Source organism: Procambarus clarkii, chromosome 22, assembly GCF_040958095.1.
Source record: "Procambarus clarkii isolate CNS0578487 chromosome 22, FALCON_Pclarkii_2.0, whole genome shotgun sequence".
In the NCBI taxonomy this organism is placed as follows: domain Eukaryota; kingdom Metazoa; phylum Arthropoda; class Malacostraca; order Decapoda; family Cambaridae; genus Procambarus; species Procambarus clarkii.
The window spans coordinates 44,550,434-44,576,660 of record NC_091171.1 but is presented as its reverse complement, the minus strand read 5'-3'; the positions used below and the strand labels follow the sequence as shown (position 1 = coordinate 44,576,660).

Genomic DNA, 26,227 nt, shown 5'->3' with positions numbered 1-26,227 from the left:
GAAGCTTAGCTGCTGCACATATTGAGATTTCAATAATTAATGCAGACATCTTGGGGTACAAGAATGATCTGTCCATTTAAATTATGATTTTCAGCAAACACAATAAACTTTCATTTGTTCTATAGTCACTCTTTCACAACATAACTTAGTCAATGACCGTTTTCAGCGTCAAATAAAGACATTCAAACCTCGCCCTTTATTAAATCACCACCAAGGGTCCCGTTCTGATTAATTTTGTCTAGTAATTAGAATTCTAAAATAAATTACACAGTGCTTGAGCTATTTTCAGGGGAAGAGCCAACACCAGCACCTGCAGGAGTTGTGGTAGTGACTGTGGCAGGGGGTTCTGTGTTAGTAGATGTGTTGGCAGTGGTGATGGCACGTTCGGTAATTTTAGGTTCTGGCATTATTAATATTGTTGAGTTTGTATTGGCACTGTTACCTGCATTCGGGTTATTTTCATCATTGGCAGTTACCTGAGAGGGTAATGCAGCTTGCCTCGAGGGATTGTCGACCATACTACTGGCCGTATTGGAAGCACTAGCAGCTGCGTGACGTTGGTGGTGGTGGTGGTGGTGCACATTGGCAGGGCTACTTGTAGCAAGGGGGGCTGGGCTTAAAACTTGTTGAGTTGGTGTTGACCTATTGCTTGTGGCCATAACTCGTGGTGTGTTCAACCCACGGAAGTACGGGTGTTTGAGAGCTTCTATGGCAGAGATACGAACACTTGGCAAAAATTTCAGCATTTTCTGGAAAGGAAATAATTTTGCAAGTAATAACTACATATGATTAAATTATAATGGGGCTATTCCATGTATCGGTATGTTCATGGGATAGTTATGCACAAAGTGAAAAGGTGGGTAAATGAGCTTGTAACATTTACCAGGGATGTAGATGTTACACCCCTTGCATCTTCATCCTAAGAACAGGATGAAGACACAGAAAACAACAGAAGGCAGAAGAGTTAGAAGAGACATGATCACTACCTACAAAATTCTCAGAGGAACTAATAGGTTGGACAAAAATAAACTACTTGTATTTGCCATGAGTGGAACACGAACAAGGGGACACAGGGAGAAATTAAGTACTGTACTTATAAATTAAGTCCTGCCTAACTGTTCATAATTCTAGTCTAATGATACCAAAAATCTTACCTTAGGGGGTAAACTTATGTGAGTGTAGAACAAAATTAAAAAAAAAAAAAAGGATTAATATTGAGACAACATATTCAGTACCTGAAGGAGGTCTGCCGCATCATCTGTGATTTCTGGAACAACGTCTTTGATATGTCTACCCTGATGGTGACGGAAGTTACTGCGGGACAGTGATACATCTCGTGGCCACTCACTCTCATGTGGAGTCCCAATCACACTGAAATATAAAGTACATTGTCAATATATGAAGTTAATAGTGTTAGCCATACTTCACATACTCCAAATAAACACAAAACACCTGGGTATTACAAAAAAGTTGCAAGAGAGAGGGTGCAATAGGCACGCTGAAAGAGAACTCGATCAACAGAAAAGGCCCAAAACTTTTAAACACTCTTACCCCACACATATAGGACATAACTGAGCGACCTCTTGCAGTGTTAAAAAGAGAACTCGACAAGCCCCTTCAAAAGATACCTGATCAACCAGGCTGTGACTCATATCAGGATGTGAGCAGCCACATCAAACAGTCTGCTGAATCAGACCAGCAACTAGGAGGCCTGGACAGACACTGGGCTGCGGGGACATTAACCCCCAGAATCTTCAACAGGTAAGGACACTGACAAATACTGAGGGATACATTTTGTTTATGACCATTTATCAGTGTTATGGATTTTAAATCAATACAATGATTTTCTTAAGATATTGCACAGAAAAAAAATCATTATGGATTTAAATTATGAAATTTCAATAACAGTTATGTATATTTGTCAAACTTAACCATTTTAAGCTTCACATCAACATGAACCAAAACCAATCAGAGAAAAATTACAAAAAAGCAATAAACAATAAACCTAAGTGTAGTTACAGGATGAGAGCTACGCTTGTAGTGTCCCGTCTTCCCAGCACTCTGTCGTGTAACATTAGATCAATCAAACAAATAACATTACCAGCACTCTTAAAAGATATTTCATTCACCTGAGCTCTAGAAGACTCGAACCACTTGACCCCATCTGTGTGAGGCCGAAGCTCTATCTACTCAGCTATTTATTTTGAATTAATGGATTGGTTATATGTATGACAGGCTGATATCACAAAGGTGATATTTCAAATCTAACTATTACATTCCAGTTATTACAAAGCCATTATGGCCTCAGGCAGGCCATTACAGCCCCGGCGAGATTGTTATGGCCCCAGTAGGCCATTAGAGGCCTGTTGAACCCATTCCAAACAGCGAGACCATTCTAGATGTGGCTAACCCTTTGAACTCATATAATAACAGTGAGTGTGTCCCTGTGAGTGTTCGGGTGAGTGTGTGTGTCAGTTTATACTTGTGGGTCCACAAGGCCATCTGTGTCCCCTCAGATGGTTTCCCTTATCACAGTTTGTGTCTATGGATGCGTGTCTGTAAAAAAGTTCTAGATATCACTCAGATTGTCATGCATAGATGCTGTATAAATTAACTTCTATTACTTCCAACTTTCATAATCCATTGTCTTCCAACCACTTGGAAGGTTGGGGACTGAATGCCTACATGCATAAAGCGAGACCGTTGCTCTACCGTCTAGCCAAAGTAGTTTGGAATAATGTGTGTGGTGTGTGTGTGTGTGTGGTGTGTGTGTGTGTGTATGGTGTGTGTGTATGGTGTGTGTGTATGGTGTGTGTGTATGGTGTGTGTGTGTGTGTGTGGTGTGTACTCACCTAATTGTACTCACCTAATTGTGCTTGCGGGGGTTGAGCTCTGGCTCTTTGGTCCCGCCTCTCAACCGTCAATCAACAGGTGTACAGATTCCTGAGCCTATTGGGCTCTATCATATCTACACTTGAAACTGTGTATGGAATCAGCCTCCACCACATCACTTCCTAATGCATTCCATTTGTCAACCACTCTGACACTAAAAAAGTTCTTTCTAATATCTCTGTGGCTCATTTGGGCGCTCAGTTTCCACCTGTGTCCCCTTGTGCGTGTGCCCCTTGTGTTAAATAGCCTGTCTTTATCTACCCTATCAATTCCCTTCAGAATCTTGAATGTGGTGATCATGTCCCCCCTAACTCTTCTGTCTTCCAGCGAAGTGAGGTTTAATTCCCGTAGTCTCTCCTCGTAGCTCATACCTCTCAGCTCAGGTACTAGTCTGGTGGCAAATCTTTGAACCTTTTCCAGTTTAGTCTTATCCTTGACTAGATATGGACTCCATGCTGGGGCTGCATACTCCAGGATTGGCCTGACATATGTGGTATACAAAGTTCTGAATGATTCTTTACACAAATTTCTGAATGCCATTCGTATGTTGGCCAGCCTGGCATATGCCGCTGATGTTATCCTCTTGATATGTGCTGCAGGAGACAGGTCTGGCGTGATATCAACTCCCAAGTCTTTTTCTTTCTCTGACTCCTGAAGAATTTCCTCTCCCAGATAATACCTTGTATTTGGCCTCCTGCTCCCTGCACCTATCTTCATTATATTACATTTGGTTGGGTTAAACTCTAACAACCACTTGTTTGACCATTCCTGCAGTTTGTCTAGGTCTTCTTGAAGCCTCAAACAGTCCTCTTCTGTCTTAATCCTTCTCATAATTTTGGCATCGTCCGCAAACATTGAGAGAAATGAATCTATACCCTCCGGGAGGAGGGAGGGGGGGGGGGGGGGGGGGTGTGTGTGTACTCACCTATATGTACTCACCTATATGTGCTTGCAGGATCGAGCATTGACTCTTGGATCCCGCCTTTCGAGCATCGGTTGTTTACAGCAATGACTCCTGTCCCATTTCCCTATCATACCTGGTTTTAAAATTATGAATAGTATTTGCTTCCACAACCTGTTCCTGAAGTGCATTCCATTTCCCCACTACTCTCACGCTAAAAGAAAACTTCCTTACATCTCTGTGACTCATCTGAGTTTCAAGCTTCCATCCATGTCCTCTCGTTCTGTTACTATTCCGTGTGAACATTTCGTCTATGTCCACTCTGTCAATTCCTCTGAGTATCTTATACGTTCCTATCATGTCCCCCCTCTCCCTTCTTCTTTCTAGTGTCGTAAGGCACAGTTCCCTCAGGCGCTCTTCATACCCCATCCCTCGTAGCTCTGGGACGAGTCTCGTTGCAAACCTCTGAACCTTTTCCAGTTTCATTATATGCTTCTTCAGATGGGGACTCCATGATGAGGCGGCATACTCTAAGACTGGCCTTACGTAGGCAGTAAGGCCTAAAGTAAGTGTGTGTGTGTGTGTGTGTGTGTGTGTGTGTGTGTGTGTGTGTGTGTGTGTGTGTGTGTGTGTGTGTGTGTGTGTGTGTGTGTGTGTGTGTGTGTGTGTGTGTGTGTGTGTGTGTGTGTGTGTGTGTGTGTGTGTGTGTGTGTGTGTGTGTGTGTGTGTGTGTGTGTGTGTGTGTGTGTGTGTGTGTGTGTGTGTGTGTGTGTGTGTGTGTGTGTGTGTGTGTGTGTGTGTGTGTGTGTGTGTGTGTGTGTGTGTGTGTGTGTGTGTGTGTGTGTGTGTGTGTGTGTGTGTGTGTGTGTGTGTGTGTGTGTGTGTGTGTGTGTGTGTGTGTGTGTGTGTGTGTGTGTGTGTGTGTGTGTGTGTGTGTGTGTGTGTGTGTGTGTGTGTGTGTGTGTGTGTGTGTGTGTGTGTGTGTGTGTGTGTGTGTGTGTGTGTGTGTGTGTGTGTGTGTGTGTGTGTGTGTGTGTGTGTGTGTGTGTGTGTGTGTGTGTGTGTGTGTGTGTGTGATTACCTAAGTGTAATTACCTAAGTGTAGTTACAGGATGAGAGCTACGCTCGTGGTGTCCCGTCTTCCCAGCACTCTTTGTCATATAACGCTTTGAAACTACTGACGGTCTTGGCCTCCACCACCTTCTCACTTAACTTGTTCCAACCGTCTACCACTCTATTTGCGAAGGTGAATTTTCTTATATTTCTTCGGCATCTGTGTTTAGCTAGTTTAAATCTATGACCTCTTGTTCTTGAAGTGCCAGGTCTCAGGAATCCTTCCCTGTCGATTTTATCAATTCCTGTTACTATTTTGTACGTAGTGATCATATCACCTCTTTTTCTTCTGTCTTCTAGTTTTGGCATGTTTAATGCTTCCAACCTCTCCTCGTAGCTCTTGCCCTTCAGTTCTGGGAGCCACTTCGTAGCATGTCTTTGCACCTTTTCCAGTTTGTTGATGTGCTTCTTAAGATATGGGCACCACACAACAACTGCATATTCTAGCTTTGGCCTAACAAAAGTCATGAACAATTTCTTTAGTATATCGCCATCCATGTATTTAAATGCAATTCTGAAGTTAGAAAGCATCGCATAGGCTCCTTGCACAATATTCTTTATGTGGTCCTCAGGTGATAGTTTTCTATCTAGAACCACTCCTAGATCTCTTTCTTTATCAGAATTCTTTAAAGATTTCTCACATAATATATAGGTTGTATGGGGTCTATGTTCTCCTATTCCACATTCCATAACATGACATTTATTAACATTAAATTCCATTTGCCAGGTGGTGCTCCATATACTTATTTTGTCCAGGTCTTCTTGAAGGGCATGACAATCATCTAAATTTCTTATCCTTCCTATTATCTTAGCATCATCAGCAAACATGTTCATATAATTCTGTATACCAACTGGTAGATCATTTATGTACACAATAAACATCACTGGTGCAAGAACTGAACCCTGTGGTACTCCACTTGTGACATTTCTCCATTCCGATACATTGCCTCTGATTACTGCCCTCATTTTTCTATCAGTCAGAAAATTTTTCATCCATGATAGAAGCTTACCTGTCACCCCTCCAATATTTTCCAGTTTCCAGAACAACCTCTTATGGGGTCCATAGAATTACCCCAATCATCCCAAATCAGGCCAAAACTACCCAAAACGTATTAGCATTACGTAAGTAATGAAGAAATATGGTATATTTACTTACTATAATGTTGGTGCTACACGTAGAACATGATCAAACCTATTTTTTCTCTGAAATAATCTAATTTCATAACGAAATGAGACGTAAATATGTGAGAGGTGACGCCATAGGAAGTCGACGGTCCAAGCGACAATTGTGTGGAGCGACTTATCCAAGATATATGGTCGCCTGGAGAGTGTTTGCTGCCATAACAGCCTCCTGTACACAGTGATCCAGTCGTCGTATTTCATGGCTCAAATTGTCGCAAATTTAATTGGTAATATTAACAAGTAGAATGTGTATTTATAATAATATTTTTCATAAACAGCCACAAAATATTTAATATTTATTAAAAAAAAGTGTCTGGAAGTTAAATCAATTCCACATGACAATAAATTTGTTATATAGATACTAGCGTTATTCGTTGGTATGCGTTCGCTATTTAAACTACTCCAGTCCTTTTCGTTCATAGAACACCGAACCCTACACGCTCTCTGATATATTGCTTAATTAACAAATATTCACAAATAAAGATTATATTTATATATGTTATCAGAAAGGCAGATATAAAATAGTTTGTGTTAATGCATCACAGAGATTATACCTTATTAGAGAGGAAAAATATTCATATTTTAAACAAGGCTTCTTGGCCGACGCTCTCCCTTTCGATGGGAACTATGACCTTTTGAAAATCAATGTTAATTGAATCTATATATTATAAAAAACGAAGCTTTTTATGTCATCAGAAAGACATATAAGCTGCATGTTAATACTTTGGTATAAATATAACTGAAGTGAAAGTGAAGATATATGCCTTTTTATAGTTACTTGATGGCTCGCTCAGGGAGTGTGAAGGCCTGCACACAAGCCAATCAATTATATAATTAATGTACATATATGCAAAGTAACGTCAAAGGTTTTTATTTCAGAATGAAGACAGATGTAAGAGGAATAATAAGAGGAAATGAAGATGAAGAAATGATAAAAAGAATGGCAATAGTGGATAGTAGTAACACACTTAAGAATTATTCAGTAATAAATACAAACTCGTCCTTCACCTATGATAAAGGAAAGTCAACTTGGAAGGATTCAATTTACATGAGATTAAGATTAGGATACAAATATATCTGGCAATACGGAGTTGATGTCAGTGAAAAAGATAAGGAGTGTAAATTATGTAGTATGCCGCACGCCCACACCTTAGAACATTATGTATTATAGTGTCAACTTATTGATAACTATAGAAATAAGGAAATAAGTAATGTACCACATCAAATTGTTTGTATGTGTGATAATGGTATGATAGACAGTATACTTAGGAGCTACAAAAATTTTGCCCCAAGAGTGTAACAATTGTATGCTGTACTTACTATATTAACCTGCAATGTTAAATGGGATTCTTGTAATGTTAATTGTCTATTTGTACTTACTGAATTTGTGCGCCCCTTGAGGGACTTGAAGTAGAGGGGGTAGAAATAGCCTAAGTTACTCTATCCCTTTGAGATGTATTTTTTTCTTGTCTCAATAAACATACTTGAACTTGAACTATAAATATTTTTGGCTTCCTGACCATAAAGTTACCGCCGCAGTCGAGGGTAAGAGACCGGATGTACCCCATATACAAGCCGCACTAGCTATTAGTTCATAAAAGCTGACAACTTACCCAGATAAACATTACTTCCTAATTATATATATATATATGCAAATAATACAATTAAAATGTTTAAAACATGATTATATATATGTATCATGTGGACAGTTTTTAATGTAATTTTTTCTCCTGATATTCGGGTTCTTTATTATGCTTCATCTTGAGGCAAAGCCCAATACCTTACGCCATATTGATGCTCTGTCCACAGATCATTCTCTCTCTCTCTCTCTTTCAAATCATATACATTGATGGTTTCCTACACCGCCACACGGGTGCAGCTGCAAGTGCAGTTGCCTCTACCCATCAGACAGAACTATTTGCCTTGCTTGTTACACTAAAATGTGTACAAGTGTGTGTGTCTATGTATGTATTAACACGATATACTGAACGGGGTGAGAATAGCTTGAGCTACCTCATCCATTTGTGTGTATTTTACCTCAATAAACTTATTTCAATTTCAATTTCAATTCAAGTCTCCAAACTTGATGCATTAATTGTAAGTGATTTTCTACCATCCTGCATTAATTGTAAGTGATTTCTATCATGCTTAATTGCGCGCAACTCTTTAAGACACAATTGTAACATAACCGTGTCTGAAGCTAGACAGAAAACACAACATTATTAGTGATGGTAACATAAGCCATTTCATGTGAATTCCATCTTCGTTGACCTCCGAAACTTGAGGAATGGTCCAGAAAATAGCTACTAAAGTTTAAGTCAAGTGTGAAGATACTTTAGTTGATACTTAGATACTTCCAATAAGTGTAAACATAAGTGCTGACGATGCTACCTTCCTCTATTCAGACCCCAACCCAAACGCACTATATAATAATGAAAATAATAGATTTAAAAAGTCCACTCATGGATGTAAACTAACAAACTCACATCAAACATAAAAAAGACCAACTACTATTTTTGTTCGAAAGTAAATCCTGAAACCAAATTCAACTTCAGATACACAATGTTAACATTAGCAATAATGATTATGGAAAGTTCCTTGACCTATACATAGACAAGAGACTGAACTTCAGCATCCACATACAACACATATGTGGGTGTATACACACACACACACACACACACACACACACACACACACACACACACACACACACGCGCACACACACACACGCACACACGCAGACACACACACGCACACACACACACACACACACACGCACGCACACACACACACACACACACACACACACACACACACACACACACACACACACACACACACCAGGAAGACATTTACAGAGAGTAGGGAATTAATTAGGTATCTGGTAGCTAGTTAAGTGGTTTGGGATTTATATCTTGAGGTACTGTATACAATGTTCACAACATAGCAATGTATAATCATTTCATTGTATACAACACATTTTGGTGAAATCCCACGGTATTCCTAGACCAGAATCATAAACATCTCTGACTTCCCACAGCAAGGCGCCGGGCACCGCGGGCTCCAGGCATGATGATTTATGTTTATTTCTCAGAGCAGTAAACAGCCTGCGGCAAAGCTACCCATATGTGTAGAGCTCAGTACTACAGATGAAGAACAACAACGTAAACATTTTTGACGTTGATTAGCTTGCTCAAACACCACTAATTTCCATAAAATAAATATAGACAAAACATTTCTGCTACAAAAATAAATGAGAGTAAGAATGCTTGTGGTCTCTTGAAGTGCAGGATAATTAAAATAAGTTTTATATTTTATAGATATAGTACTTGTTTACAGACTATATAAATCACCACGTTAATTTCAGTACAACCTAATTGTTCTTTCGGTTATTGAGATTCTGCATTTCTTGGTCCCGCTTCTCAACTCTCCAATAACTGGTATATTACAGTACTGAAATCAATGTATGTATCATTTATATTTTCGGTTTACATTACGACCGTTAATTTATAACCTTGGCGGAAACTGGGTCAAAGGCTCTTGTTGTTCATGGCTCGTCGCTGAGTCGGAACTTAAGATAAATTGGAATTGGATAAATTGGATAAAAAACCATATCAGCGTAAGCGCCCCCGAAGTGAAAGAGCAGTTTAATGCTATATAATAAATGTGTTTTGGAAATAGTAGCTGACGATTTTGTGTTGATATTGCATATCTCTTACCTAATTTGTATTATGAAATATGACATGATAGTGCGTTACAGACTTCAGTTAGGAAATAATTGGACTTGTAATGTGATTACTGATCCATCTGTATCCCAGTCATTTTACTATGTTAATTTTATGTAATTTATTCTTAAGCTTAATAACATTATTTAAATGTGCTAAATTTCCATTTATATATATATATATATATATATATATATATATATATATATATATATATATATATATATATATATATATATATTATGTTTCCAAATTTCTGATGATATACAACATATTGTGGTTTATAATTAAGTTCTTATTAATAGTGATCCTGCATCAAAATTAACAATGTTCAAATTCGGTTTTGTATGTTAAAATTAACTACATTTTTATGTTAATTTCTTTCTGTAAATAATGATGATAAAGTGCAATAAAGGTATGATTGAGACAATGTTAAATCGTTAAATCCTAAATATATCTTGAGTCTTATACTTGAAATATTAAATGAACATATAGTGTGTAGTGTAGTGTTTCAATTATTATTAAGAGGGAAGGGTTGGGGGTAATGGTTCATATGTCCACATTCGAATGCCCCTCTTCCCAGGACTGGGGGTGCGGGAGTGTACAATAAACTATACCCACCTCCGGCAGCAGCTTGTCGAAGGCGGAAGTGGAGTCTAGGCCGTTTGTCATGAAAATTATAGTGTGATGGCTCTTATTTTTATTATGGGTACATAATAAGATTATGCCTTTATTCTTAATTTATATTACAATGCTGGTAAAATACACTTCTTGATGAGTATGGAGTACAAATGAACTCATTGTGTACCCTATACTCACAGGATGAGTATAGGGTACACAATAAACTACCACTCACATCATGGGTATGGGTTGCACAAGAAACTATCGGAGAGCAGAGTATGGAAAGCAAAGTAAACAAAGATTCACACGATGAGAAAGGGTTCCACAATGTCCTATGACTCACAGGATGAGTATGAGGTGCATAATAAATTACCATTCATAGGATGAGTATGGGTTTCACAATAAACTAAAGGTAACAGGATGAGCATGGGTTGCACAAACTATTGGTAACAGGATGGGTATGGGTTGCACAATAAATTACTGTGCTAGGATGAGTGTGAGTAGGATATATATATAAACATATTGTGGTTTATAATTAAGTTCTTAATAGTGATCCTATCCTGCATCATAATTTACATAATATATATATATATATATATATATATATATATATATATATATATATATATATATATATATATATATATATATGTATATATATATAATTAGGAAGTAATGTTTATTTGGGTAAGTTGTCAGCTTATATGAACTAATAGCTAGTGTGGCTTGTATATGGGGTACATCCGGTGTCTTACCCTCGACGGTACCCTCCTTACCCTTATCCGCGGCGGTACCTTTATGGTCAGGAAGCCACGGATATTTACAATGGGGCTCGGTCAGTCAATATGATTCCTTTGACATCACTAAACTAACTCTTATGTATTCTGTTCTCGTATTGACAATTTGAATGACATCAAGAATATTTTGAATATCTTCTGATATAGATGGTGCTGTAGTTGATTGTTGTTCATGACAAGTCCAATGGGTCATTAGCATCGCTCAGATTAGTGGGAATAAATTCTTGCTGCAACAATGTGTGTTCTCAGAGCTAACTAGGGTAACTAAAATACTTATTTCCTAAATAAATACTTTAATTGTAAATATTTGAAAATATATGGTATGTATCAGAATTTCTGACGATATAAAACATATTGTGGTTTATAATTAAGTTCTTAATAGTGATCCTATCCTGCATCATAATTTACATAATATCTACTTCTGTTTTGTGTATTAAAATGACTACTTTTTATGTTAATTTCTTTCTGTAAATGATGATGATGATGATAAAGATCAGTAAATGTAAGTAAGAACATAAGAATGAAGGTAACTGCAAAAGACTTATTGGCCCATACGAGACAGCTCCTCGTATGGAGCTGCCTTTGATAAGTAATTACCAAAGAAGGCACCAAGCCGGGAAGGCTGTGTAGCACAATCAAATAAGTCAACTGCTCCTGAAGAGGACGGTATTACTTACAGTTTACTGAGATTAGTCTCACAAGTACCAGGTAATCCACTTTTAGTGTTGTACAGAATGAGTTTAAGTGAAGGAGTATTACCTGATGATTGGACAGTGTCATTGTTCCCATCCCCAAAGCACACTCAGATAATTATAGACCCATATCTCTACCATAATTTTGCCTATTAGCACAGTTTTCGGCGTGAATGCATTTTGGTTCTACAAGGTAGCCAACTCCATCAAAATATTAAATATGTACCCAACTCAATTAACGATTAATCAACCAATTACTCCATGGGATAACTTGGATCTAGCAGTTGATTTTGTAAATGCACCCAAGAAAGATAATGTACACTCTACATTATTAAAACAGTTAACACTGTGAAGCATCACTGAAAGTACTCAGAGTATGGGTAACGATGTGTATCAGTGCTATACCGACGGTTCTGTAGAAGAAGGTGGACGATGTACCGGATGTGCATGTAATATATTTGAACAATCTTCTCTCTTACATACATGAATGAAGCGCTATGCTAAACTGTGTAATTACTATTTGAGTACTGGAACACTTGATGATATATTGAACTTGTACCCTAGATTGACGATGTAACGTATCAATTATACAATGAATGTATGTGATGTAACTCTATAACCTGAGCTTGTGAAAGCACCTTAATCACCTTCAGTGATTAAGTGCTTAATTGCACACTAGTTTCTCTATCAGTTATCTCACCTTGTCAGAGTAAAAGAGACAAATATATGTGTATGTATGTGTTCAGAATTCAATTTCACCTTTGTAAATGCACGTTAATGACACTATGTAAAAGACACATCGAACACTTTATGTAGGGCATACGTAAATCTGTGTATTTATGTATTTACGTATGTAGCTTAGCCTAGCATTTTAAAAACACTACAATCACCTTATGTGGTTGATTGTTCAATAAATCCCTGAACTATATGTTTAACAAATCTCTAACCCTATCAATGGAGTTAGTTTAGTTCTTATATTATGCACCATATACCCATCTTGTGGGCGGTAGTGGAAAGGGTTAGAGTCCATGGCGGACTGAAGAAAATGTATATATGATGGTTAGCATTGTTAATGTGTGGCCACGTCTGTGGTAGAAAATAATACAAAAAAATCAAATAAAGGTATTATTGAAACTTTATACGAAAACATTAAATCCTAAATATATCTTTAATATTATACTTGAAATATGGTATACTTTGCTCTCTCCATCGTACTTCTGCACCTGCTGGCAAGTGGTTCGGTGCAGTGTGCAGGTGATGTTCATTACTGGGTGAGCTGGCAAGTGGTGCTCACCTGCCAGCTCACCCAACGAAAATTTGGTTTTTAATACACTTACACATTTATTGGGTCTTTCCTTCACCTTCATTCAAGCACTAGGGTATTACAGTAAGTGTTTTAATTATAATATTTATTAACGTTATTATTTTTAATTTTTATTATTATTAGTATTATTATTAACAGGAGAGGATCGAGTGTGTGTGTGGGGGGGGGGGGGGGAATAATGGTACACATGTCCACATCCCAATGCCCGCCCTTCCAGGACTGGGGGTGCGGGGGTGTACAATAAACTATACCCACATCCGGCGGCAGCTTGTCGAAGGCGGAAGTGTAGCCTAGAGAATTTGTCATGATAATTAGTGATGACTCTTATTTTGATTATGGGTCTGTAATCCAGTTAAGCTTTTATTCTTAATTTATATTACAATGCTGGTAAAATACACTTCTTGATGATGAGTATGGAGTACAAATGAACTCATTGTGTACCCAAGTTCAAGTTCAAGTATGTTTATTGAGATAAGCAATAAATAAATCTCAAAGGGATAGAGTAGCTTAGGCTATTTCAACCCCCCTCTAATTCAAGTCCCTCAAGGGGCGCACAAATACTGTGACTACAAATAGACAAATAACATTACAAGAATCCAAACAAGAATTGTGAACCCTATACTCACAGGATGAATATAGGGTACACAATAAACTACCACTCACATCATGGGTATGGGTTGCACAAGAAACTATCGCGCAGAGGATGAATATGGAGAGCAAAGTAAACAAAGATTCACACGATGAGAAAGGGTTGCGCAATGTCCTATGACTCACAGAATGAGTATTAGCTGCACAATAAACTACAGGTCACAGGATAAGTATGGGTTGCACAATAAATTACAGGTCACAGGATGGGTATGGGCTGCACAAACTACCGGTAACAGGATGAGTATGGGATGCACAATAAATTACGGGTCACAGGATGAGTATGGGTTGCACAAACTACTGGTAACAAGATGAGTATGGGATGCACAATAAATTAACGCACAGAGGATGAGTATAGGGTGCACAAACTGGTTGGGTAAATGGAAATGGTTGGGTACATTTCCTTTCACCTAATGCGACTATTCATGTGTCCGGACTTTCAATTCAGTTATATTTATGCCAAAGTATTAACATGCAGCTTATATTTATGTCTTTATGATGACATAGAAAACTTCGTTTATTACAATATCTAGATTAAATTAACATTGATCTTCGGAAGGTCATAGTTCCCATATCGGTAAGGAGAGCGTCGGCCATGAAGCCTTGTTTAAAGTATGAATATTTTTCCTCTCTAATAAGGTATAATCTCTGTGATGGATTCACAAAAACTATTTTATATCTGCCTTTCTGATAACATATACAAATATAATCTTTATTTGTGAATATTTGTTAATTAAGCAATATATCAGAGGGCGTGTAGGGTTCGGTGTTCAATGAACGAAAAGGACTGGATCACTGTGTACAGGAGGCTGATATGGCAGCAAACACTCTCCTGGCGACCATATTTCTTGGATAAGTCGCTCCACACAATTGTCGCTTGGACCGTCGACTTCCTATGGCGTCACCTCTCACATATTTACGTCTCATTTCGTTATGAAATTAGATTATTTCAGAGAAAAAATAGATTTGATCATGTTCTACGTGTAGCACCAACATTATAGTAAGTAAATATACCATATTTCTTCATTACTTACGTAATGCTAATACGTTTTGGGTAGTTTTGGCCTGATTTGGGTGATTGGGGTAATTCTATGGACCGCCTCTTATGTGGAACTCTGTCGAAATATGTGTGTGTGTGTGTGTGTGTGTGTGTGTGTGTGTGTGTGTGTGTGTGTGTGTGTGTGTGTGTGTAATTACCTAAGTGTAGTTACAGGATGAGAGCTACGCTCGTGGTGTCCCGTCTTCCCAGCACTCTTTGTCATATAACGCTTTGAAACTACTGACAGTCTTGGCCTCCACCACCTTCTCCCCTAACTTGTTCTAACCGTCTACCACTCTGTTTGCGAAAGTGAATTTTCTTGACGTCGTCGTCCCTTCAACTTCCAATGTGTGGTCTGGTCAACATACTTCAGCCACGTTATTGTGACTCATCGCCTGCATGTGAATTTTCTTATATTTCTTCGGCATCTGTGTTTAGCTAGTTTATATCTATGACCTCTTGTTCTTAAAGTTCCAGGTCTCAGGAAATCTTCCCTATCGATTTTATCAATTCCTGTTACTATTTTGTATGTAGTGATCATATCACCTCTTTTTCTTCTGTCTTCTAGTTTTGGCATATAGAGGAGTGCCTCTAACCTCTCTTTGTAGCTCTTGCCCTTCAGTTCTGGGAGCCACTTAGTAGCATGTCTTTGCACCTTTTCCAGTTTGTTGATGTGCTTCTTAAGATATGGGCACCACACAACTGCTGCTTTGGCCTAACAAAAGTCGTGAACAATTTCTTTAGTATATCGCCATCCATGTATTCAGCAATTCTGAAGTTAGAAAGTGTGGCATAGGCTCCTCGCACAATATTCTTTATGTGGTCCTCAGGTGATAGTTTTCTATCTAGAACCACCCCTAGTTAGGTTTGGTCAACATATTTCAGCCACGTTATTGTGACTCCTCGTCTGCATTGCTTTTATCCTGTATATTATTTATCCATTGCTTTACTCTTAGGTAAAAATTGCAAACACACACACACACACACACACACACACACACACACACACACACACACACACACACACACACACACACACACACACACACACACACACCAGTGCTTGCAGTAGGAAGCTAGCTTCCTAGCTTTTGTCATGTAACACTTTGAAACCACTGACAGTTTTGGTCTCCTCCACCTTCTCACTTAACTTGTACCAACCATCTACCACTGTTTGCAAAAGTGAATTTTCTAATATTTTCTTGCCAACTATGTTTAGTTAGCTATTTAGTTATCTATGGCCTCTTGGTCTTGAAGTTCCAGGTCTCAAGAAGTGTGTGTGTGTGTGTAATTACGTAAGTGTAGTTACAGGATGAGAGCTACAGTCTTATTTGCACTATTGACAGTTTTGGTCTCACTAAACTTATTCCACCTGTCCACGACTCTGTTGGCAAAGGTGAACTTTGTAATGTTCTTTCAGCAGCTTTGTTTAGTTATCTTAAACTTATGACCTCTTGTTCTTGAGGTTCCAGGAATTCTTCTTTGTCAATTTGGTAGATTCCTCTTATTATTATTTTTTAAGTGGTAATCATATCACCTAAATTTTTTCAATCTTCAAGCTTTGGCATATTTAACGTCTCTTGCCTCACCTCGTACCTCTTATTTTTCAACTCCAGGAGCCATTTAGTTGTATGTCTTTGTACCTTTTCCAGTTTGTTGATGTGCTTCTTAAGATATGGGCACCATACAGCCGCTACATATTCCACCTTTGGTGTAACAAAGAGTTGTGAACAATTTCTTTAGTATTTCACCATCCTTGTACTGTATTTATAAGCAATTCTGAAATTATAAAGTGTAGAATAGGCTCCTCGCACAATGCTCTTTATGTGGTATTCTTTATTCTGAATTTGACAACTGAAATGATTTAAAAACATTGACAAATGCAGCTTCTAAATTTAATTCTAGAGTACAGTGTGCAGTTGATGAGTACAGATACTGTACTGTGTTTCATGTTATGATATTATTATGACTTTCTCTTAGTTAAATAACTTCCAATAAATTTATGTAAATTAACCCAACTATTAATGTAAAAAACTAACATTTATGAGTAAAGCTGTGATTGATTGGATCTGCTTGCGATTCATAAAATTGTATATACAGTAAAAACATTTTATTCTTTTAGCCAATTTGGGATACGAACGTGTGCCTGAAAAATATGACACCTTAACTCAAACAACCAGACCAAAATGCTCAAATTAAGGTTGGGTCTCACAAGAAGAAATATTCTTACTCAAATATCCTCTGGAGTTGGTCTGGTTCCGTATGACCCTCAAACACAGGTTTTCGTCGGAAAAGCTCAGCAAATATACACCCGCAGGACCACACATCAGCAGGTGTCGCATAGCTATTGCTGAGTAAAATTTCTGGAGCTCGATACCATAATGTAACAACCTGTAAAAAAAAAAAGGTAAATTTTACGTCATATTTTGTAAGTACAGTACTACTGTAATCCAAATAAACTTCTGTAATTCATTCTCGTCATTCTAAAAAAATGTACACAAAAAATTAACTATGTACTGTATGTTGTTTAAAGGTTCTGTGCTTATAAATGATGGCTCTTCTCTTACTTCGGGAGAATGCTGCTCTCACTGATGTATTTGCTAATATGTCACGATATTCAGACATGGGGGTTTTTAGAGGTTTAACAAGGTTCTGACAGCCTGGTATCTGGTGACTGTTACTGGACCTCAGTTCCCTTGTGTAGCCTAGGGTTGTGTCTCTCACCCAGGGGTACCTTCTTTGTCCTGACTCCTCCCTGGTAAGTTTCCATGTATTTTTCCTTCTTCGTGGAGATAGTTAGCTTCAGGGAGCCACAAAGGGCTCCACCCAGAAAACCAGCATTAAATGTAATGAAATGCCAATTTCTGGGTGATCCTTGGTTGCTCCTTGGTCCCCCAACCCTCCCAGCTTGTCAGGTAGGTTTTGTTCCTGCATCTGCTCCAGAACTGACAGCTCAGACCCCAGAATGTGGTGAGCCCCTTCCACCCCCCCCCCTCCCAAATGAGTGGGAATGGTGGGGCAAACAAGCTCATGCTAGTTGGGTTAAGTTCATTAGGTGGGTTTCGAGGCTTCAGTCACTTCTGAACCCAGCAGTGGTTTGTTTTGACTCACTGACTTTCTGCATGCCTTCCCTGGAGAAGTGGCAAAATGTCACCCCTCCCTGCGCCTCTGTGAGGGGGGGCCAGGTGTCACCCCTCCCTGCGCTTCTGTGAGGAGGCCAGGTGTCACCGCTCCCTGCGCCTCTGTGAGGGGGCCAGGTGTCACCGCTCCCTGTGCCTCTGTGAGGGGACCAGGTGTTACCGCTCCCTGCGACTTTGTGAGGAGGCCAGGTGTCACCGCTCCTGCTCCTCTGTGAGGGGGGGGGGCTAGGTGTCACCTCTCCTGCTCCTCTGTGAGGGGGGACCCAGGTGTCACTGCTCCCTGTGCCTTTGTGAGGAGGCCAGGTGTCACCGCTCCTGCTCCTCTGTGAGGAGGGGCCCAGGTGTCACCGCTCCCTGCGCCTTTGTGAGGCGGCCAGGTGTCACCACTCCTGCTCCTCTGTGAGGGGGGGGGCCAGGTGTCAGCACTCCCTGCGCCTTTGTGAGGAGGCCAGATGTCACCGCTCCTGCTCCTCTGTGAGGGGGGGGGGGGGGCCAGGTGTCACCGCTCCCTGCGCCTCTGTGAGGGGAGGCCCAGGTGTCACTGCTCTCTGCGCCTCTGTGAAGGTTCTGGCGCTATTATCCGGTGGGCCAATGCAACCTGGTAGATGGGAACCATCTTTGTGTATAGCTTCAGGGAGCCACCGAGGCTCACCCAGAAATTGGCATTTCATTATATTCAATATTATAGCTTTCCCTACCCTTGTGTTAAAAACTTGTATAATTTTCTTGACAACATCTTACACTATATCTGCACTTATCACAGGAGGAGGATAACTAGGTCAACAATGTTGTCAATTGAAATGTGTTAGTTAAGATTGTTGCACATATTTTGTTTGTTTTAAATAAGTTTTTTCTGTAGCAAACCAACATGTAGATCATGTTGAATTCGTTTCTTGAAAGCAAATATGAGTAAATAAAAGTAAAATTAAATACTGTAAATCTTTTAATAAAAGATTATTGAAGTTTTCAAGTACAATACAGTACTGCTATTTCCCTTGAAAGCATTCCCACTGCTCACCCCTTCTCTATGATATTGATATCTCATCTTTTGTAACTTTTAAATTTGTCATGCACAGTACTAGAAAGCATGCATCATGTCACTGCTGGATAAATACTCGCTGAAAGGGGTTTGTAAAACTCCACGCTGAACACAAATGGATTGGGGCATTGAGGATTGCGACCTATGGGGCTCAAACTCAATATCCAGGCCAAGCAAGGTTCATATCATGATACCCTTACCATATTCTCCCTTAAATACATATAATTAAAAGTTGTTAATAATTAGAGTACTGTACTGCAATTAAGTAACTAAGATCATTATTATCTTGTGCAGGTATTTATGATTGAAGTGATTCCTCCTTACCACTGCTGTGAGCCTCATATTAAAATCATATATTCTCGCCAGGCCAAAGTCTGCAATTTTAATGCGGCCATTTGTATCAACCAGAATATTTTGCGGTTTCAGGTCTCGGTGAATAATGCGGTTGCTGTGGAGGAAGTCGACGCCACACAGGATCTGGTGGATCAGGCTCTGTGGAAGAATTTACCATAGTTAATAAGTTGATAAAATTGCCAAATAACAACAAATATATAGTACTGTACTAAATACTATTAACAACCTAGTATGAAGTACTTTATAGCACCAGGTGTACTTTAATATTAATTAAAATAATTAAATACCAAAATATCAAAACTAAAATATTAACGAAAGGCAGTTGAGGGAGCACTTCCAGCATTCTTATCTTCATGCACAGCGGTCAACGAATTAGTAGGGCAGATCCTACCAGAGCATATGAGAAACTCATGATCAACAGTTCATCGAAGCAGCCAGTCAATGGAAAACCATTGCACACCCTCTACCCCGACCACAAGACCCAAAAGACCACAAGCAGGTCCAATGGGTCCCATAATGAAAAAGACTGCCACAACAATGCTTGAAAACGCAGACACTGAAAAAAAAGTCCGCCTTCTAGAGGTAACAGCATCCCATGCCGGGGATTTTTTATTTGCTGTGGCTAATGCAGCCCTAGAAATTCGCTTCAATCATGACGCGCTCCGCATTGGAATTGCCCTTCTCCTTGTCACCCCCATCCTCACCGAACATAGGTGCATCTGCGGAATTGCGATGGCAGACCAATATGGTCGTCATAGTTTGGTATATCGTAAATCACAGGGTAAGATTGCAAGACATGAAGAAGTCAACGACACCATCAAGAGGAACCTCACCACAGTCTGCTGCCTAGCACAAAGAGAACCACACTTATTCAGACCCAATGAACCTCTGAAGTGCTCAGACGGGGTCACCTTGCTGCCTTGGAAGGATGGTAAACAAGTGGTGTGGGACTACACGTGTGCTGCCACACTGGCCAGTACCCACTTCCACTACACCACACACAAAGGGGGTGGCACTGCTTTTTTCAAGGAAATGCAGAAAGCCACCAAATACACAGGTCTAGCACACTGCTACAGTTTTGTTCTGATTGGTTCGGAGACCCTCGGTTAGTGGGGAAAATGTGCAATGAAATTCCTGAAGGAATTAGGCGACAAATTGATCGGTGTCACAAAAGACCAGAAAGCGAAAAGCTTCTTGTTCCAGTGCTTCAGTGCTGCCATTCAGAGGGGAAATGCCTGTTGCATCTTGGGCAAGAGTCCAACTTCAGAGGAATTCGAAGAAGTGTTTGACTTGCAACAATGCTCGAATCTGTCCATGACATTTATTCATGTTTCCCATTGTGTATGTTTCATGTTTCTTGTAATTGTTGTGTTGTGTATGTGATACCTGCTTGATGGAGTTCTGGGAGTTCTTCTATTCCCTAAGTCCGGCCCGAGGCCAGGCTTGACTTGTGAGAGTTTGGTCCACCAGGCTGTTGTTTGGAGCGGCCCGCAGGCCCACATACCCACCACAGCCCGGTTGGTCCGGCACTATTTCTAGAAAACAGTCTAGTTTTCTCTTGAAGATGTCCACGGTTGTTCCGGTAGTATTTCTGATAGCCGCTGGTAGGACATTGAACAACCGCGGGTTGTTCAACGTCAGAGCATACCTCTGATGTGTATACAGTGTTCTCTGATTGTGCCTATGGCACCTTTGCTCTTCACTGGTTTTATTCTGCATTTTCTTCCATATCGTTCACTCCAGTACGTTGTTATTTTACTGTGTAGGCCGTTCTTCCTCATCGCCCTTACATCATTACACACAGAGATCACACTAACATGATGCATCAAATGAAGTAAGTTCAGTAGAACTTCGGTTTCAACTCTTTTCACCCTGTTGTAGTTCAGTCGATTAAGGCAATGTCTGGGATGCTCCCGGACGCAGGTTCGAATCCTCGTCATGGCCCTTGTGGATTTGTTCATTTGATGCATCACGTTAGTGTGATCTCTCTGTGTGTAATGATGTAAGGGCGAATAGGGAGAACGGCCTATTGACATAGCTCGGGTGCAGGGGGGGAGTTGTGTAAAATCCTGGTTTGTGCCTCGAAGAGGCTACAGGATCCAGTAAGTTCAGTAGAACTTTGGTTTCAACTCTTTTAACTCTGTCGTAGCTCAGTCGATTAAAGCAGTGTCTGGGATGCCAGTCGGGGAGGTTATACACAGTATATATAATATGTGTGTAAATCACGAAAATTAACACGTGATGAAAAATGTGACAGTGTCAGACCATGGAGAAAGAATTGAAACAAGAATTTCCTTAAGTACTTCCGTATATTAATACATCTTCAGAAGGAAAGTATATATATAATATGTATATATATATATTTATATATTTATTTTGCGATTAATCCATTCAGTTTTTAATTCTAGCCTCCCTCACAATTGTTATTTTATTTTAGATATAAAATCCTGTGTGAGAATTTTTCTACTTCGTCTCAACAGCTGCTACAGGTACAGGTTGTTAGAGGTACAGGTTGTTACAGGTACCGATAATACTCCAATTACTGACCTTAATCCTTGACTGGTCGAGGCCGGGGGAGGGGCAGGCCTTGAGGTAGTGGTAAAGGTCCTGGTTGACGTACTCGAACACCAGGACGAGGTTGAGGCGCTGCTCCTGCTCCACTCTTCCCTGGCAGATGTCCAACAACCTGCAACACACCAACGCTGTTATTTCCTATTGTGGCAACCTCTGGCGTTAGCGCTTTAGTTGGAAATAATACCTAGCTCAACAGCGGAACCTAGTACTAACAAAGTTTACCACTACCTGGATTGTACCTGGATGGAGTTTTGGGAGTTGTTCTCCTCCCCAAGCCCGCCCTTGTGAGAGTTTGGTCCACCAGGCTGTTGCTTGGAGCGGCCCGCAGGCCCGCATTGCCACCACAGTCCAGTTGGTCCGGCACTTCTTGAAGAAAACTCTCCTGAAGACGGCCACACTTGGTGCTCGCAAGCACACGCCCTACACCACTACACCACGATATGATAAAAACCAATGCAATTTGGGATTTAGCTGAATCCTCTAGAGGTCCGAAGGCTTCCACTGAAGCCCACTCAGGGCTGCAAGCATTGACCCCCCTCCCCCATACAGTAGTTGTTCACCTCCAACGCTTCTCTTCAAATGCACAATGAAATCACATTAACGTGACGTATCATTATGAAAATCAGTAGGAATACTCCTACTGATTATGTATCATTGTACCTACGTGATGTATTCATTGTACCTATGTGAAGTATCATTGTACCTACGTGAAGTATCATTGTACCTACGTGATGTATCATTGTACCTACGTGATGTATTCATTGTACCTACGTGATGTATCATTGTACCTACGTGATGTATCATTGTACCTACGCGATGTATCATTGTACATACGTGATGTATCATTGTACTTACATGATGTATCATTGTACCTACATGATGTTGGGGGGCATAAGCGAGCATAAGAAATATTGCCGGAACAACCGTGGACATCTTCAAGAGAAAACTGGACGGTTTTCTAAGAGAAGTTCCGGATCAGCCGGGCTGTGGTGGGTACGTGGCCCTGCGGGCCGCTCCAAGCAACAGCCTGGTGGACCAAACTCTCACAAGTCGAGCCTGGCCTCGGGCCGGGCTTGGGGAGTAGAAGAACTCCCAGAACCCCATCAACCAGGTATCAACCAGATGTATCATTGTACCTACGTGAAGTATCATTGTACCTACGTGATATATCAATGTATCTACGTGATGTATCATTGTACCTACGTGATGTATCATTGTACCTACGTGAAGTATCATTGTACCTACGTGAAGTATCATTGTACCTACATGATGTATCATTGTACCTACGTGATGTATCATTGTACCTACGTGATGTATCATTGTACCTACGTGATGTATCATTGTACCTACGTGATGTATCATTGTACCTACGTGAAGTATCATTGTACCTACATGATGTATCATTGTACCTACGTGATGTATCATTGTACCTGTGTGACGTATCACTGATACGTCAAGTTAATGTGAGTTCACAGTGCATTACTCTCGCCAGCGCCTGGTGTCCGCCGCCGATGAAGCCAATAATAAATGACGAACGCTGCCCCATACACGTTAAGGCAGTGAGCAGTACTGGAGGACAGCTCCCGCCGCCGCGCGTGTCCTCACGGAGCATAAGTACAGTCCAAGCAACAGTTGTGGAGGGGGAGTGGTGGGTGGCGCTGCGTAAGGCGAGTCGCTGCGGCTACTTCTATTATTCAAGCTAATCCTCTCTGTCGGGACCTTTTATTTGCCTTGATAAAGGATGATGACGGGCCATACGGGCAGTAATGGATCATGAACTACACCGTCATGAATAATTAGGAACAATGAGACGAGTACAAAGCCTATTTCCCGTGAGTTGAGTTGAGGGACGCGTGCATCGAGCAGAGGCCGCGATGCACTAGGGGTACCCCAGCCACTCTCCCCGTAATAAGAGCATGAGGCACTCTACCTTTACAACTCCCACGCATGCCCAACCCCAGGGTAAATGGCAGCGAGTGGGCAGACAGAGAGGGAGTGGGGAAGATGGGGAGGGGGAAGATAGGGTGGGGCAAGGCACGAGCAGCGTAGCACGGGGGGACCCAGCACACCTCGCCACCATCACCTCTCATCACACAATGGGATTATCTTATTCCCACACTTACCCTGCCAACCCGACCCCCGTCCCTCTGTACTCGCCCTCCACACGTTGCCCCGTCGCCGCCTCCCTCGGTATCATATCCCCATTTTATCCAATTTCTGCGCCATTTGCCGTGCATCACTACTACGGCAACTCTCCGCCACACACAAATGCAGGCCGTAGTAATGGTGACGGCGCTGTCCTCCCCACCACATCCCTGGGGGCGCAAGACATACACACGCTCACGCTCCTAAGGGCGAGAAGCCTCGTCCTTCCCTATCGTGAGAGCCCGTACTGGCCTGGGTGTGTGTCACGCGTCCGCGGTCCATCTAGGCTATGTAGATCAGTAGCAGATCTGTGGAGAACACTCTCGGGAAACTCGGCCCTCTGCCAGGCCCCCACAAGGGCCATGATCCGCAGCGGCCGCTCATATGATCTGGTGCAGGGAGGATGTTATGCTTAAGGGGGGACAAAGGCTATCTGGAGACACCATTATTATTTCATTCAGAGTCTAGAGAGCCGCGATGGATGGGCACCAGGGGAGAGAACAGGCTGGGGATTAGTACAATGGGAGGGGCAGTTGGGAAGAGGGCGGGGGGAGGGGAATAAGGAGGGGGGTGTAGTAAAGAGGGAGTAAGGGGGGACACCTTGTATACACCTCACGCAACATCTGAGGTCAGTTGACCTCAGATGTTGCGAGAGGTGTATACAAGGGGTCAACGATGAAACATTGTTTACACGGAGAAGCAGTCATGAGTCAGCTGTTGGGGTGTTTCATTCGCTAAGCCATTTACCGCCAGCCAGAGGCTTAGGGCCCGCGCAGGACCCTACAATAAAACTTGTCCCTGAACCCATTATGTGCCTCTGTAACCCTTTCCACCACCGCCCTCGGGATGGGTATTGGGTGCATAATAAATAACTGAAATTAAATGGATTTGCATGGATTGGATAATGGATAAAATGGATTGACTGGACAACCAATCCTTTTATTTAGATAGAACTTATAGTAACTATACGGACAATCGTACATACGTATATATACTGACGTAATGGACAATTTGGTATTATTGAATTTGCACAAACTGGAAAAGGTTTTGTATTTATACTAATAAAACTAACCTAACCTAGCTAAAGCATCCTAGGCCTAATATAGTACATATATATGTGCTATACTAGGCTTAGGAATATTTAACTATGGTTTTTAGCTTTATTTTTTTCCAGACTCTTAAAAGTGAATAGTACCAAATTCAACTATATAACTGTCCATTAGGTCAATATATGTAAGACGGTCACTAAGCCATAAAGGCTACTATACAGTATGGTGGAGCTGGGCTACAGCGGGTGATTATCTTAAATATACCGAGCACCAGAACTCGTCACACCTTGTCTTACCTGAAGAGAGTCTCAGAAATTCTCCCCGAGCCCGACCTGAGGCCAGGCAGCGGCAAGCAACAACAGCCTGTTGGACCAAGTTATCACAAGTCGAGCCTGGCCTCAGGCCGGGCTCGAGGAGAAGAACTCCCTTTTCAGGTATGCTCCAGGCAGAGAGGGGAATCCCATCCCATATCCCAGACCATTCCCCTTGCAAATTTGAGTGAGGCTAGGAAATTTACTTGGAAAATTACAAACAGATTTTGACTGCTTCGGTAATTGGCCTTATGATTTTGGAATGTGGCCCCCTCCATGTCCTGGTGATCGATCCCCCACTTCCGTGAGTGATCGACTTCCGGGGCTGTTAATCGAGCCTCAGGTCATGTGAGTGACCCTTCGTCTTGGTGATTGACTCCCTATCTTGGTGAACACGTCCTGAACAGTGGTGTTCACTATGGACACAACGACGCCTGGTGATCGAGCCGAACACACAAGGACCAACCTGGGCCAAATACCCAAGCCGAGGCTTGCTTAAACGCGAACACCAAACAGTGAATATAAATTGAATAATTTTAGTTTCAGGAAAGACCTGGGTAAATAATGGTTTTTAAAAAGGGCCGTTGATTTGTGGAACAAGTTACCGGTTGGTAAATTACCGGTAAACAAATTAAACAAATATACAAAACAAATTACCGGGTAATATAATAGACCTGGGGT

General features: G+C 41.0%; 1 protein-coding gene and 1 long non-coding RNA gene across 4 annotated transcripts in view; one reads left to right on the top strand and one right to left on the bottom strand.

Annotated features, from left to right (window-relative positions):
* The window catches only part of LOC123759664 (cyclin-dependent kinase 4), a 404,090-nt gene that overhangs the window by 3,320 nt on the left and 374,543 nt on the right, over positions 1 to 26,227 (bottom strand). For both annotated transcript variants that reach the window (XM_069328918.1, XM_045744872.2), the window contains exons 4-8: positions 22,015 to 22,153; positions 19,438 to 19,605; positions 17,165 to 17,325; positions 1,236 to 1,371; positions 1 to 749 (exon numbers count right to left, since the gene is read on the bottom strand). The exon at positions 1 to 749 is cut by the window's left edge and continues 3,320 nt beyond it. In XM_069328918.1, coding sequence (XP_069185019.1) covers positions 264 to 749; positions 1,236 to 1,371; positions 17,165 to 17,325; positions 19,438 to 19,605; positions 22,015 to 22,153 — 1,090 coding nt within the window. In that variant the 3' untranslated portion in view covers positions 1 to 263. The remainder of the gene's footprint in view (positions 750 to 1,235; positions 1,372 to 17,164; positions 17,326 to 19,437; positions 19,606 to 22,014; positions 22,154 to 26,227) is intronic.
* Positions 5,635 to 7,583, top strand: LOC138367374 (uncharacterized). 2 transcript variants are annotated; one of them, XR_011229345.1, is made up of 2 exons: positions 5,635 to 6,028; positions 6,968 to 7,583. It is a non-coding gene; the product is annotated as an uncharacterized lncRNA (long non-coding RNA). The 2 variants fall into 2 exon arrangements; XR_011229344.1 differs by lacking the exon at positions 5,635 to 6,028 and adding an exon at positions 6,035 to 6,315.